Raw genomic sequence first — 15,318 nt, 5'->3', positions numbered from 1 at the left:
TTCAAAGTAGTTGGAACTCAGCTGTTCAAATTTTCCTACAAAAGATTACTTTGAGTGAATTAAGGGGTTCAGAATTATATTCCTACAGATTCACAGTGAATTTATGAAAAGCATTGGGAGACAGCAGAAAAATAGATTGTTAGTTACTTGCTAACCTTTTATGTTCTGCCTAACACCAGAACCAGTAGCTAAAAGTTGTTTTCTCTGTTCCAGATGTGAAGAACCTCAGAGATGCAGAGTTGATAGAGAGCGTGAACAAGCGGTTCTGGTACGCCTGCCAAGACTACATCGAGGCGCAGTACCCGCACCAGCCCGCCCGCTTCCGCGAGCTGATGATGTGCCTCCCGGAGATCCGCTACGTCACCAGCAAGATCCTGGACATCCCCATCGAGCACCTCCCCCTCCTGTTCAAGGCAATCATGCACAGCTGCAAGGTCAACACCGGACACCCGTCCATATGTGTGTCCGCATGACAGGACCGCTCCACACCAGCATAGTGCTTTGTGTTTAACCTCCATGGGGGAAAAAACACACCCACGATCTTCACCACTTTCCAACCCACACAACCCAGTTCTTCTGTTGTTCTTGGTCATTGGGTTGAAAAGTTTTGAAATCTGGGCAGCTGGCAGAAAATGACATAATTTAGAAATCGCCGCGCTGTGACAGCACCGGTTGGTTGTTGACGACAACTGGACAGTTGCCATGACATTTAGAAGTTGCCATGACTGCTGCTCGCTTCTGGCAGTTGCTAAGGTGGGGCCAATGTGGGGGTGTTGCCATAGTGACAACGGTAGTAATTTATTTTGCCAGGAAGCGAAAGACGTAGTCTCATGAGTGCCAGGATAAAATGGTTGTTGTCCGCCCACCGGTGCTGTCACGGTCCTGTTGACTTGTTTATTGCCATGGCATCACTGCTGCTGACTGGCGGGGGAAGGGGCCAATCGGAGTGCTCTGCGCTCAAACCTGTGGCAGTGTTTGGGGAGGGGGGATCTTTACTGTGGCATAGAGGGAGATAGAAACAACCGGGACTCGCCTTGCCAGGCTCCTTTTCACACTATTTTTATAGCGGGTGTAATGTATTTTTCTGAGGCTGCTATGGAAGTCAGAAGAACCGTTGTGGCAAGGCGAGCCTTGGCTGTTCTTTTATTTACAATCATGTAACCAGGGAGATATCAATATCGACCAGGTTAAGTTGCTTGTACCAAATATCAACTCAAGGTGTGGCTGAGCGGTCTGTCAAGCAGAGCCCGAGGCTGTTGGGACCCTGCCAGGATTTTTGTGCAAGATCTGTTCATCTAGAATGTATAGAGCAGTCTGAATTATTTTTTTGCCTCGTACGGCATTGTTCTCTTGGCACGGGGAAGGAAGGAAAAATCTGTTTTGAAAGATGCCTTTGCTTTAGCCAACCTGAGTTAATGCCATTACTGAAGAGAGAATTGTATGGGCTAGTGTTGGGCAGGCATTGTGAATATGAAATGTACCAAAGTCCCTACCCAGCACTGGTCTATACTCTGTGTCTCCAGCTTAAAGGAGAATAGAAGACCTGTGTTAAGTCCATCTTGCCCGCTAAGCTTGTGGTGTAAGAGTGTAATCATCATTGTCAAGAGATTTGATCATGAAGATATATTCAGAGAGTTTACTATGGGTGATACTGTGTTAAAAAAAGTAGTGAAATGTTTCTCAGGTAAAATGCAAGTGCTGGAAATACTATGTAAATAGTGAGTCTATTCTATAGCACTTTGGAACTATGTACTGTATCATACCAGAGGCATTATTAGTCAGAATTTTTGCGTTATAGGCACCATGATAACAGCTTTGTCATTTCTAACGATCTCGGTAATCAGGGTTTAGGACCAGTGGTTAGGCTCGTGATGATCCACTGAACTTTCAGGGTTTCGGGTGTTTCATTTCCTCCTCAGGTGTCTTTAATTTGTAGTGGAATCTTTGTGGTAATGAAGGTCGGTTTGTGTAATAACCTGTAGAGCTCATGGTGATTAGCTTGTGTTTGATTCATTTAATAATTCTCAGGAAAACTCATGTTTCGAAGCTAGTGTCTTTTGGTAGTACGTCTTTTTTTTCCCTGTACTTATTCCTAGTGCTGTTATTTTTCTTCAATTTATTTGGGGAGGTAGAATTGTGGGTGATATCTGATAAGAAGGTTAGTTGGTTGGGTGAAGTCACCGCAGGTGCCACCGTTGTGATATTCGTGCTGCTGTTTATACCAAAGCTTTAGTAAGGTTTCTTCTTGAAAGGAAAGCGAAGATGTTTCGTTCAGGAACGGCAGAGGGAAAGTCCTCGTTGTTTTAGCTTTTGTGAAGTTTGATTGGAAAATCAAGTCGCATTTGTAAGCCACGGTCTCTGGAAAGGCCCAAATTACTGATGGAAGTATTCAGTAGTGAGTGGTGATAGTGTGCAAATGCAAAACAAGTGACAAGAGACTCGTCCTTCAATCAATTGTCTCTGGACCTGCGGAGTCGAAATGTTGTAATGATCAGTGATGGTTCATGTAGGGAAAATGGAAGTGGAGTGATTATCATAAAGCTTTCTGTGAAAACCAAAGTCTTACTAATTTGCAGTGGTCGGCACCTGGGTGTCTTTCCTATGCAGTGGCTAATGTGAAGTCAAACTATTGTACCCAGGCATTGGGACCTTGCGATTGTGCTTTCAAAGTGAAGAAGCCTTTTTTGAAGCATTTTATGTAGTAGAAAATTGTATCAGTCAGCAATTTAGGCTTACATCTTAGCACAATCACGAGGTTCAAGTGTCTGTTTATGTAAAGGTGTTAAGAATTGAATGTTGACAGATGGCATGTAGTAGGTGGCAAATATGAACAACAACAATAATCCTGTCAGATGTTGTATCAGACCATTACCTCTCTGTATCTCGCAGGCTCAAACTTTGTATGCAAATCTTATGGTGTGGCACAAAGTCTATCTTTGCAAAGGTGTGCAATTTACTCAGCCTGAGTCGTGAGCACAATCACTAGGGGCAACAAACAGCTTATGAAAAAAAAACTTCCCAGTACTGTTTATCATGCAGTGAGAACTCATTTTTGTGACTTGATACTTTATGAGTCATTGGCAACATTACTGCTGTTCAGTAGCCATTGTGAACTTATGATGAATTGTGAACACAACTCAGGTTGACACTACAGTTTAACATAAAGCACTAGATGCCACTCTATGCAGCTGGGGTAAAATATATAGCTCTACATGCCTCTGATCTCAAGAAAAAACTCAGGGACTTGGAAAACTCTACTTATGATATGTGTAGCTCACAGGGGTCTTCCCAGAGGGATATCATTAATTATTAGTCAAGTTGATTGGATGTATAATTAATGCTTCCTCTCAGTGATTACATTCCCTATAGTTGGGAAGGCACACCATAATCTGGTGGTGTACTTTCTTACACCCTGTGACTACGAAAGTTACTCTCTGCTCCCTTTGAACATTGCAATTGGCCCTGAACACCCCACTGCAAAATGTCATGAATCAAACTTATTTTCTGTATTTACAGAACGTGTGGCTGTTTATTACGGTTAAAAGGGGATCAGATAAAATTGCGGTGTAGAAAGGAAACATTGATGTTTGTAGGAACAGCCTTTGTTGTAGTAGACTTTCCCTCCTGTACTTGTCGTGTGGTACAGTCCTTATTAGTAGGTATTGTATCGGTTATCAGAATCGGGGTGTACCACTTGACAAAAGGGAGGTAGGTTGGAGTTGAGGGAACTCTGTGATGGGGACTTGGTTTCAGGTACTTATTCCACATCTTCAAGGTGAAATGCAGCACAAACTGTTAAATTCCTTCAGAGATGCCACATATTTTCTCAAGAGTACGGTATTTTTGTCACTTGGAATGACACTCCCCCCCCACCCTCTCCCCAGTTTCTGTTGTTGGTAATGGTTAGTGTTGCTTGTGCTACTCTTGGCGTGTCTGTGTGGCAGTATGAAGCCTGTCTGTGCCTTGGAGAGGACCTATTGTGTAATATATCCCATGGCTTTGTGCTGCCAGACAGGCACGGCCTGAACAGAGTGCACGGCCATGAATCGTTCCTGGAGTTCTTACATGGGATTCCTGCCAGAATAGTACGAGAAGTCTGTAGGAAAGGTGGGGACGTGCCCCTGGAGAAAACATAAAGACTACAACAGTAAGTGCCTGGCAAGTCTGCTGCTGGTGTTGTCCACTAAAACAGAGTAACTACACATTATTGGTGACGCCAGTTTAGCTGCTGTAACCTATAAATCATTTGGTCTCCTCTTTTACCTAAAAAAAAAAACAATCTTATTTGTTGTGGAATAAGTTCCTTGAAATCTTTGGCCCAGCAGAAATAAGTCGGCACTTGGCTTTCCTACAGGCAGAAACTCAGGAATCTTAACTACCTCACGTGATTCTCTTGTACTGTAAACTATTTATTTCCCCTCATGTAGAACCCTAATACTCTCAACTCTTGTCCTATGAAAACCAGACATTCTACTGTCATTGCCTTCCCTATTTGACACACTGGTAAAAGTGTATTTTTACCAGGTAACCAAAAGTGCAGTATTGAAATTTCAAGTGGTTCAGGAAATCTGGAAGGCCTAAAACTAGATGGGGACATTTTTATGCCCATGCCAGCTGGTTTTCATAAACAGGATGTTGAAAGTACGATGTAGTAGTAATTTTACCATTGGTTTCCCCCATCAGATGTATTATTATATATCCTAAGATTTCCAACATTGATATAAATGGTGTATGACATATTTGTACTAATTGAATCCACATCAAATATATCTATATGTAATACGTACCTTTAGGGTCTGTAGGTTGTTTCGGGGTAGTTTTTGACTTGGAAACGTAGTAAATTATTGTGCAGTGCATGAGGCGTATGGTCATTGTGTACATATTTCAGTATATTTATTCTATGGTGTGGAGGTCTAAAGTCACAACCAAACTTTGGGATCACAGTATTTACTTGCAGCAAACACGTCATAATGGCTGTACTTTTTCTGTGTATTACTAGGGAGAGTTTAATGCACACATGCAATGTTGCCATATCATTTAAAGGTCATGTACCTGGACCAAAGCAGCCAAGACATTTGTACCAAAGGCAGTAACTGGCACAACTATTTTTCTGTACCAAGACTCAATCATACTCTGTCACATGTGGGATGGAGGTCCACAAGTGTGCCTAGACCTCACTCTGTCTCTAGTAATACACAGACAGGCAATCAGATTCATGTTTCTTCCACATCAATGTCAGATACTTCAGATGTTCAATACCAAATACTCCATAGGTCAAGGATTAGACTCAGGTATTTTTACTAGTAAGGAGGTAGCAGCTTTCTCCCAGCACTTAAATGGTGGAATATTTTGCTATACAAAAGGCACTTCTTAAACAGAAAGGACATTTCCTACGTCCTTTGTGCATGGAAATTATGGAGTTCTCTTTCTACAGGCTCCATGAAAGCTTTTTTTAATCTTTTAAAAAAATGATCCAACTTTGTCTGTACTGTGCTGGGAAAAGTTTGCACTATCTCTCCTTTAACAAGTGCAACACTCCACTCTTCACATTTGTATATCATGATAAGTCTGAACAGCTGAGTAACAGGGACTGCAAGTATATCCACAGCAGAGCTATGGGGACCAGAACTATTGTGATACTCAGGTTATTTCTCTGGATGTAGCTGTGGTCAGGGGTTGTACTACACATGCTGCAGCACCATGTAAGGATTTACATACTCAACATGAATACACCTGTACAACCTATTACCTCTATTTCTAAAGTTTGAGGCATGTTTATAATGTTGATCCACAGTTACTCCTCGCTACAATTGGAATGGAATGTAGAGTAGTCAAGATAAGGGGGCCTCAGTCTGGGAGAGGGACATCAATTCTGTGGTGATTGATTTCATTGGTTGGAATAAAAGTTGAAACCAACGGCCGGGAATTTGTCACTTGTGTTTCATTGTGTTACATGTAGTTGATGATACCAGGTAGAGGTATGAAATAAACTGTAATGTCAAGAAGATAACATGGACAGACTGTTAAATTTGAACCTATTTCTCAAAATCTTTGGGTATGTTACACATAACCTTTGAGTTCTATGCACGGTGTTCTCTATTTCATGATGTGTATCAAATATATTTTGCACTGGCATTTCACATAAATACATGTACAAAAGGCTTAAACCATAAAAAAAGGACAATAGTTCTGGAATGGTACTCTGAAATGCATGTGAACCTTCAGTTGAAATGTATTGAAAATGCTGGTAATACAGACTGACTTGAATTCGTAGCAGGCCCTAATGTTCGTCGTTCTGTCAAAGATAAGTGGACAGTTGCAAAATCCCAGCAAAGACCACAATCCCTAAGCTGATGTGTTTTTCAAAGCTACCTGTTTCTGTTACAAATCGCCGCTCTAACCAATTTAAAGCTCCTTGCTCCAACTTGGTGCCTGACGGTTTTGTGGCAGAATCTTGCAGCCAAGAAAACTGGCCTCCCAACAATCTTATTGGAGAAAAGTTAGAACCAAGGTTAAACATGGCGGAGATAGAACATGGTGTTTAAGCAGAAGAAAGTCTCCCTTGAGCACAGGAGAGCAGTTAAAGTTATTATTCCACAATATAGCAATAATATCAGATGGCGTACAGGTGCATGGATCAAAAGCGGCCTCTAGAGTTCAATGAAGTACTGCACCACGAGTTAGCGCTTCCTATTAAGTACTGCATTAATTTTTCTGCCGCAACGGGGCACTTTTGATCCATGGGGCGATTTCAACACCATACCATATGCCTCTTAACTGTGAGATTTGCCCCGTGTTTCCTTAAATTGACAATCAATGACAATAAAACTGGAAGGATTTCAGAGGAAAGACTTTGACCGAGGAAGTATGTGTCAAGAATATAGAAGCAGGATTTCTTTCTCTCTGGAAGAGTAAGCTAGTGAGTAGATTATTCTTAAAACCTCATTAATTCAAAGATCGATAGCAAAATGACATTTTTTTTATTTCCAGTGTTTCCATATTTGACTTGCTCTATGTATACTAGTGTTCTGCGTGACTGCCTTTCCATGGTCGCCGTCTTTCGTAGCAGTCTTGTCTCCGTACGCGACATACATATATCCCTGCAGGCTAGCTACATGCGAAAGGTTAGGTAATTACCCATAGTTTTTTCTGACGTATACAATAGTAAATCTACGGAGAGACCTTGGGTCGGCGACCTGGCCCGTGGCCATAGTTGGTCGTAGTTTCCCCACTTCTGATGTAAAATGTGTTTTATGCACTGTGTTAAGATAGTTCATAATTAACTATTTCTCCATTGTAATGTGACAACGTTTGACAAATGGAAGATTGCTCTATATATCTACCGATTTCGCCAAACCCAAACTCTCCGATTATCCAGACCAATGATTTTCTCACTTCAAATGACACATTAAGAGGCCAGAACAAATTTATTTCGGGTTGTAGTCAAGCTACATCAATGATTCGTTGCACAGACGTATGTACATTGTACATATGTCTGTCCTACTAGACGTTGTAAGCTCCTTCCTGCATATTTCTATTGCAAACATTATATTTGCATGCAGTCACAAACATTCTAACATTGTGCACCGCCAAGCATAAGTTAAATGTTATGCCTGTCAACGTAAGCGTTGTCTCCCCAAAGCAGTAGATTTTACGATTCCTAAAACGATACATTTTACTCAAGACATTGTATGATTGAATGTATCTCTTGAGCCTGACTTCGCCTTCGGAAAAGCACTATATGGAATCTTTGCTCAGTTGAAACGCAACCAAAAGTTAATTGGTTTTGCCCAAAGTAGTTGTTAAACCTGTTTTAATGCACCCAAGGTCTGTTGAACATCCGCCATACGTTAGACGTCACAAGGATTTTTTGCCGTGTGGTTTCTTAGTATTAGGTGACATGTGCAGGGACTAGATGGCTGTGGAGAACGTCCTTCTTCTGCTTGCCGTCCTGGCATCAGCACCATCTGCAACCAAGGGACAAAGTACGTAACTTTCCTTACTTCTGTGACCATTTAGTCAGCGAACTTAAGTTGTCTCAATAAAAGATAAATGATACAGAGCTCAATTTCAAACAAGCGGCAAGTGGCCCATATGTACGTACATTTTGTACATGTACTTACCTTGGACGATAACCAGGGACAGGCAATGGAATATATGCCTGCTACTTGATAGGTGGTATTAAAACAGCAGTGCCAAATATCGAGGTTGATTTCTAGAATGCTATAAATATGCAACAACATGTCTGCCACTTTGAACCCGTGGTTGTTGCTATTATTATAAATACAAGAATGTTCAACATAGTTCCAGTCATTTTACTTGTAATTTCAGATTAACAAAGCGCGATGTCATAAACGACACCATATATGGCTCAACTTAGGAATTTTGCCAAGACTTGCCAAGGAAAGCATGGCAAAATCGTTAACCAGATTTTTGTGTGTGTTTGTGTGTGTGTGTGTGTGTGTGTGTGTGTGTGTGTGTGACTGCATGTTCCATTGTTTGTTTGTATGTATGTGTGTCAGTGCCTGTGTGTGTGTTTGTTTGTGTGTGTGTGTGTGTGTGTGCGTGTGTGTTTGCTTGTGTATGTGTATGTGGTGTGTGAGTGAGTGAGTGTGTGTGTGTGTGTGTGTGTGTTTGTTTGTTTGTTTGTTTGTTTGTTTGTATGTAAATTTGCATTCGTATGGACAGACAGTTGTACTCGTGGCTAACTGGCCTTTATGTTATAAAGTTTGCATCGATATCAACTGCATTCAGTAAACCTGCCACGTCATGTGGTCCTGTTTCTGTGGTCCTGGCATGGATCAGACATTACCGTGTCCCATACTCACATAATGATAAAATTCAATAATTCACCCTGCATTCATGATGAAATTACTGTAACCATCCTTCTGTAAAGCCCAGTCGTTACATAATTCTCTTGAATCAAAGTACCTAGTAGAGCGGATGATGTGGGAGAGCAAGTGTTTTTAGATTCATACATGAGCAGATTTTGAACCGTCATTTTCTGAAGCTTTCTTACGCCGAGAGGGACAGAAAGAAAACAATATACTGCTTAAGCTATCGGGGAATCTTCTTGTTGTGTATTTGTCAAAATAATCAGCGTTGCTAAGAAAGGAAATGTTGATATAAATGTCCTTGACACGAACAATTTGGGTCAACTTATGGCGCTCCCCTGAACCAGTAATTTCAATTACTGTGCGATTAGTTAGCAGACGTATAATCACAGTTGGATATTTCATTTTGCTTGATGTTCACAATATATGCGCGCAAAGACTCTTCAAAAGGTATTGGTTCTATAGAGCTATAGACTGAAATAAGATTACTACATCACAGTTATGTGAGAGTCACATATAGTACTAGTAACTGTAAACTACTGACCTGTAATTAAGTGTAAATGTCAACGAGCTCTAAGTCACCTACATGTGACGTCAATCAGGGCCATTAGCTGACACTGTCCATGATTACAGTGGTGACCTGGATACTTCAGGTGGAAACAAAACATAACACAACAATGTCACAATTACATTGTTAGCAGTAACATCCAGCCTGCATGAGTGGACCAGTCAGAATTGCCCTAATGAAGATGACAGACGGTCATAAACTGGGTGCTATCCTCCGTAGATTCCGCCCGCTTCATGATGTCGCTGGGCGTGGTGCCAGTGGAGTCAGTGAGCGGTCTGAAACTACGGAGGATGGCACCGAGGCTAAGACGGTCATATCAATACGTCGGCTCTTCTTAAACTAGTTATTGTGAACGTTGCTGTTCCAACAATCACTTACCAACCTGATGAAATTATGCACGAATATAAGTTATAACACAAGTTTGAAACTTAAGTTCGACCGATTTTTAATTTATGTATTGATATGGGCCCTGTGCCTGAAATAAAAAATTGAATTAGAATTGATTGTATGTACTGTTTTGTTAGTATCGTGTATCAATTTACAACCCCTATTTCTGCCTGATCATACTAAAGTTTTACATGTTCTACTGTCGTTCCCAGTATGTCCGGACGGATATAGCTACAATGCCGGTCTGTGCTACCGATGGACCGACACGCTGGCTGATACTGCAGACGCCCATGCCGACTGTGCGGCTGACGGGGCGACCCTCGCCTTTCCCCGGAGTGCAGACGAGCACGCTTACCTGGTCAGCCTGGTCTCAGAGACCGTTTTAATCGGCATAACGGACGTTCTCAATGAAGGCACGTGGAAGTACGCGGACGGCACTCCGATAGGAGCATTCAACAAGTTTCTTCCCGAGGCCGATCATCCCAACACCGACCCGACAGACTGTGTAGTCATGTCTAAAGACGACGGTTACATGTGGAAACCCAGCTCCTGCTCCCAACAGTACGGATATGTCTGCCAAAAGGGTGAGAAATCCCAGGAACCCCTGTGTGTGTGTGTGTGTGTGTGTGTGTGTGTGTGGTGGTGTGTGTGTGTGTGTGTGTGTGTGTGTGTGTGTGTGTGTGTGTGTGTGTGTGTGTGTGTGTGTGTGTGTGTGTGTGTGTGTGTGTGTGTGTGGTGTGTGTGTGTGTGTGTGTGTGTGTGTGTGTACTCTGTGTGTGCGTGTGTTTGTGTGTGCTTGTGTGTGTGTGAGAGAGAGAGAGAGAATGAGAGAGACAGGGAGATCTAAGAACTAAATGAAACTTATAAGTCTTATGTCATTTCATCTTTTCCAGACGCTGACATGACACAGGTTCCTCAAATAGGTGAGTTTGTCAGTTTTATCGGTTTGACACTTGACGCCTGCTGAAGTTCGCTTGATTGATTGATTGATGAATGGATGGATGGATGGATTGAATGATGTGCTCAGTGAACAACATGAATGCACATAGTATTATTTCTGCCTACATCTAACACTGTGTAAAGTTAACGACTTAAATATGACCATTCCACAGTGTGTCCAGCTGGTTACATTGGAATTGATGGCACAAAGTGCTACAGGGTTGTGACCACGGTGGATAGCGCCATCACAGCGTTAGCAGAATGCCATGCCGAGGGCGCAGACGCAGTCCTGCCTACGTCAGACCTGGAGCACTATTACGTCAAGTCCCTCACCCAGGGAACCCACTGGATAGGTCAAGTCTAAATCTGTTGTCTTTTAGATAGTTTTAGATGCCTTCTGTGTCTGTCTGTTTTGTCAGAAAGCTGACAAAACTTTCCTAATTGATACGTCATATTCCTCATGATTTAGTCAATGTTTTTATGGACGTGAAGACTGGTCATGTTTTACAATAACTGATAGTTTATTTCCTTGCTTGAAGTTGAACTGTTCATTCATTTTCCATACGCAGGTGTAACCGATGCCGCTCCCTATTCCACGGAGGGTAACTGGGTCTATATCACTACCGGTACTCCAGCACTGGGGTCTTTTAACAGGTATGAAATCTACCTTGTCATTAACACACAATATTAAACACAAAATCGTATGGTGCTCATTTTTACTTAACAAGTGTTCTCGTAGCACAGAAGGACAGGTTGGTGTCGAAGTCATTTTTGTGCGATGAAAATATTCACTACTAACATTTTACACATGCGGGTACCATTTTCCATAAAGTTTGTAACAGAGTAAGGCACATAGGGGTCTGGATAAACTTATTGCTTTTTGACATTGGATATCATAATATATTACTATTACGCACTTTATGACGGTATCTTTGGACGTTACCGTAAAACACTTCTGTACAATTGCAATTCACACAGGTGGGGCTCCATTGCAAACGACGCTAATCTCAACTGTGTAACAATGGACTCTTCTGAGGCCTTCCAATGGGCGCCAACCGACTGTTTAGAGGACCATTTTTGTGTGTGCCAGAAAGGTATTTTATTGCTACATCAAATCATACAGGGCTAACAGTAGCTCTATGACACAGCAATTATAAAGACGTTTGTATTGTGTTTGCCAACAACCCTAACGAGAAGACGACCCTAACGACAGGTGCGCTTGTGAGAATGCTTTGTCAAAGCTAAGAATTAAATGAGTGTTGTGTTTAATTTGTGTGTCCACTTGGATCCGTTTACTCCAGATCCGCCCGACCAATGTCCGCCCCTGGTAGCCCCAGAGAACGGCGCGGTCAGCGGGTCCAGTTTGCCGGGAGGCCTGGCGACATTTTCGTGCGATGTTGGATACAACATGAACGGTGCTGCTACAACCACCTGCCAGGCTGACTTAACCTGGAGCAACACCAACACGCCAACCTGTGACTGTAAGGTTCTCCAAAGTATTCTTTTAATTTTGTGGACGGCGTGGTTGAAAGTTTGGAAGTTGTTTGGAAAGTTGTGCATGTGTGTGTGTGTAGGGGCGGAAATCTACGATCATTTGATGTGTGTGTTCGTGTGTGACCTACGTTTTAGGTGTAACTCATATCCTTTTCTTTTTGGTGTTTTTCAGCTCAAATTCCTCCGACCGGTGAGTTTCTCAGTTTCTCAAGTTCACAAACATTGGCTATCACTTGAATGCCAAATGTCAATACTTAACACTGCATTATGAACTCACTGTAAACTTTTGAATGTGTAAGAGCAGTCGTATGCCATATTGTTGAAGGCAAAGTAGCCCGCAGAGTGGATGATGTGTACGGAGGTCTTTTTTCACACAAGCAGATTTTGAAATGTAGATTTTTTTACGCAAAGACCAATGCAAGACAAGCGGAACTAAAACAGTATAACTTAAAAGCAGAGGTATAAAAACAAGGCATAACCTCATGGTCATATTACTGTTTACGTATGCCCATCCCGTTCTATTGTCGTTCACAGTATGTCCGGACGGATATAGCTACAATGCGGGTCTGTGCTACCGATGGACCGACACCCTGACGTATGCCATGGATGCGCACGGCGCCTGTGCGGCTGACGGGGCGACCCTCGCCTTTCCCCGCAGCGCAGACGAGCACGCTTACCTGGTCAGCCTGGTCTCAGAGACCGTTTTAATCGGCATAACGGACGTTCTCCACGAAGGCACGTGGAAGTACGCGGACGGCACTCCGATTGGAGCCTTCAGCAAGTTTCTTCCCGATGCCGATCATCCCAATACAGCCACGGTAGACTGTGTGGTCATGTCTAAAGACGACGGTTACATGTGGAAACCCAGCTCCTGCTCCCAACAATACGGATATGTCTGCCAAACTGGTGAGCCGAAATCCCTGGGTCCTTTCTTACATGTTTACACTGCAAGGGGCTACTTACTTGGCTTTTTCTTGACAGTAAATCCGCCTATGCAACCAATATCTAGACTCCGAGACCGCAAATTGATATGTGTGTGCGTGTGACGTGTCTGTATGTGTGTGAATGTTTGAGATCTACGTAAGTACTAAGTGTAGCTTACAGTAAGCCTTACACCCTTTTCTACCTTTCCAGATGCTGACATGAGTCTAGTTCCTGAGATAGGTGAGCTTGTCAGTTTTATCAATATGGTACATAATGCTAATTGACATTACCTATGACTACAGGGATCACCTTCAGTTCTCTAAGAGACTAGATAAGCAAAGCTCAATTCTTGTTCCTAAATTTAAGTCTATACTTGATAGAGTGGAACTGAATACAGAGTGTGATATATATAATATGTCAAGACTGTCATATTTTTAGTCTAGTTCTAAAGTTTTCACAAATACACGCGGTACTTTACTGAATGTTAGACATCCAGGTGAACGATATTCAAAGACATTTCAAGCTCCACTAAGTAACATCCGTCACTCTTCTGCAGCGTTATTAAATTGAACTGTGAAAGAACTAGCTATAGTCGACAAATACACGGTGGCATTGTTCTTTCTGCTTGACACTGGGTATAAAGACTTTGATTTTATAATTTTTTTCAGAGTGTCCTGCTGGTTATATTGGTGTCATTGGTACAAAGTGCTACAAGGTTGTGACCACGGTGGATAGCGCCATCACAGCGTTAGGAGAATGTCACAATGAGGGCGCAGACGCAGTCCTGCCTACGTCAGACCTGGAGCACTATTACATCAAGTCCCTCACCCAGGGAACCCACTGGATAGGTAAACAAAGTCTAGTCCGGATCCCTCTCCCATTTAGACCATGAGAATTATTTTCATTACGGTGTTTCTGAAAACCCTTGTGCATGTTCTACAAGACGTTTGTACAAGACTGCTTATGTGAAGTTAAATTGTTCATGTCTCTTCCACACGCAGGTGTAACCGATGCCGCTCCCTATTCCACGGAGGGTAACTGGGTCTACCTTACTACTGGCACCCCAGCATTGGGGTCTTTTAACAGGTAGGAAATGTACCTTGTGATCAGTGTATTTGTAGTAAAATAGCGACATGTCCAGGACCTAGTTAGAAGGACCGGTCGATGGAAATGTTCAACAACCTGTTTTACACCTACCTGCACTCTGGTATTTTCCTTCACTGGAGATAACAAACTTTGTAACAGAAAACGACATAAAGTGATCTGGGTAGATTTAGGTTGCATTTTGACATTGGATCATACTTTACAATTTACAATTGTAATTGTCACAGATGGGGCTCCACTGCAAACACCGAGGAGTTAGACTGTGTGACAATGGACTCCACCGAGGCCTTCCAGTGGACACCCACCAACTGTTTAGACGACCATTCTTGTGTGTGCCAGAAAGGTATTTTCATTTGATACATAACCATACAGGGCTTACTGTAGCTCAATGTCTCTATATAACACAGAAAGTTTAAAGATATTTGTATCATGTTTGCACCGAATCATATTGCCTAAGAGATGTAGTCTATCACCATACCTAAGTGATGAAGTCTATGAGGAAATAAACTTGCACAAAATCCATAGAACAAGACTTTCTATCACAATGCACAAAGCAGGTGGACGTCATGAAATGCTTTGTCAACTCAGTCAAATGGCTGGTGACTCTAATGACTGTTTTGTGTTTTTAATTATTGTCCATTTGAAACTGTTTACTCCAGATCCACCCGACCAATGCCCGGCACTGCTGGCCCCAGAGAACGGCGCGGTCAGCGGGTCCAGTTTGCCGGGAGGCCTGGCGACATTTTCGTGCGATGTTGGATACAACATGAACGGGGCTGCTACAACCACCTGCCAGGCTGACTTAACCTGGAGCAACACCAACACACCGACTTGCCACAGTAAGTTTCACCAAAAGCCGGTGTGGTTGTGTGTGTGCGTGCGTGCGTGCGTCGTCGTCGTCATCGTCTCTCTCTCTCTCTCTCTCTCTCTCTCTCTCTCTCTCTCTCTGTGTGTGTGGGGGGGTGGGTGTGTTTGTAGTAGTGTAGTAGCCTCCTTAGAAGACTTGTGGGGCGGCGGCGTTAATTTTTTTCGGGGAGCGAGGCGAGTTATGCCGCGGAGGGAGTTTGC

General features: G+C 42.6%; 1 protein-coding gene across 1 annotated transcript in view; it reads left to right on the top strand.

The window, feature by feature from the left end:
* Positions 1 to 7,915: 7,915 nt before the first annotated feature.
* The window catches only part of LOC109465924 (sushi, von Willebrand factor type A, EGF and pentraxin domain-containing protein 1-like), a 13,133-nt gene continuing 5,730 nt past the window's right edge, over positions 7,916 to 15,318 (top strand). Inside the window, exons 1-15 of the mRNA XM_019763409.1 lie at positions 7,916 to 7,985; positions 9,622 to 9,675; positions 10,002 to 10,373; positions 10,683 to 10,712; positions 10,902 to 11,081; positions 11,298 to 11,382; positions 11,707 to 11,822; positions 12,030 to 12,209; positions 12,395 to 12,412; positions 12,757 to 13,128; positions 13,357 to 13,386; positions 13,815 to 13,994; positions 14,148 to 14,232; positions 14,478 to 14,593; positions 14,910 to 15,089. Coding sequence (XP_019618968.1) covers positions 7,916 to 7,985; positions 9,622 to 9,675; positions 10,002 to 10,373; positions 10,683 to 10,712; positions 10,902 to 11,081; positions 11,298 to 11,382; positions 11,707 to 11,822; positions 12,030 to 12,209; positions 12,395 to 12,412; positions 12,757 to 13,128; positions 13,357 to 13,386; positions 13,815 to 13,994; positions 14,148 to 14,232; positions 14,478 to 14,593; positions 14,910 to 15,089 — 2,068 coding nt within the window. The remainder of the gene's footprint in view (positions 7,986 to 9,621; positions 9,676 to 10,001; positions 10,374 to 10,682; positions 10,713 to 10,901; positions 11,082 to 11,297; positions 11,383 to 11,706; positions 11,823 to 12,029; positions 12,210 to 12,394; positions 12,413 to 12,756; positions 13,129 to 13,356; positions 13,387 to 13,814; positions 13,995 to 14,147; positions 14,233 to 14,477; positions 14,594 to 14,909; positions 15,090 to 15,318) is intronic.

The sequence above is a fragment of the Branchiostoma belcheri genome, unplaced genomic scaffold (assembly GCF_001625305.1).
Source record: "Branchiostoma belcheri isolate BF01 breed outbred unplaced genomic scaffold, Haploidv18h27 scaffold16, whole genome shotgun sequence".
NCBI lineage: Eukaryota > Metazoa > Chordata > Leptocardii > Amphioxiformes > Branchiostomatidae > Branchiostoma > Branchiostoma belcheri.
Note: the sequence above shows the minus strand (reverse complement) of the source record. Positions and strands in the feature narration are given on the sequence as shown.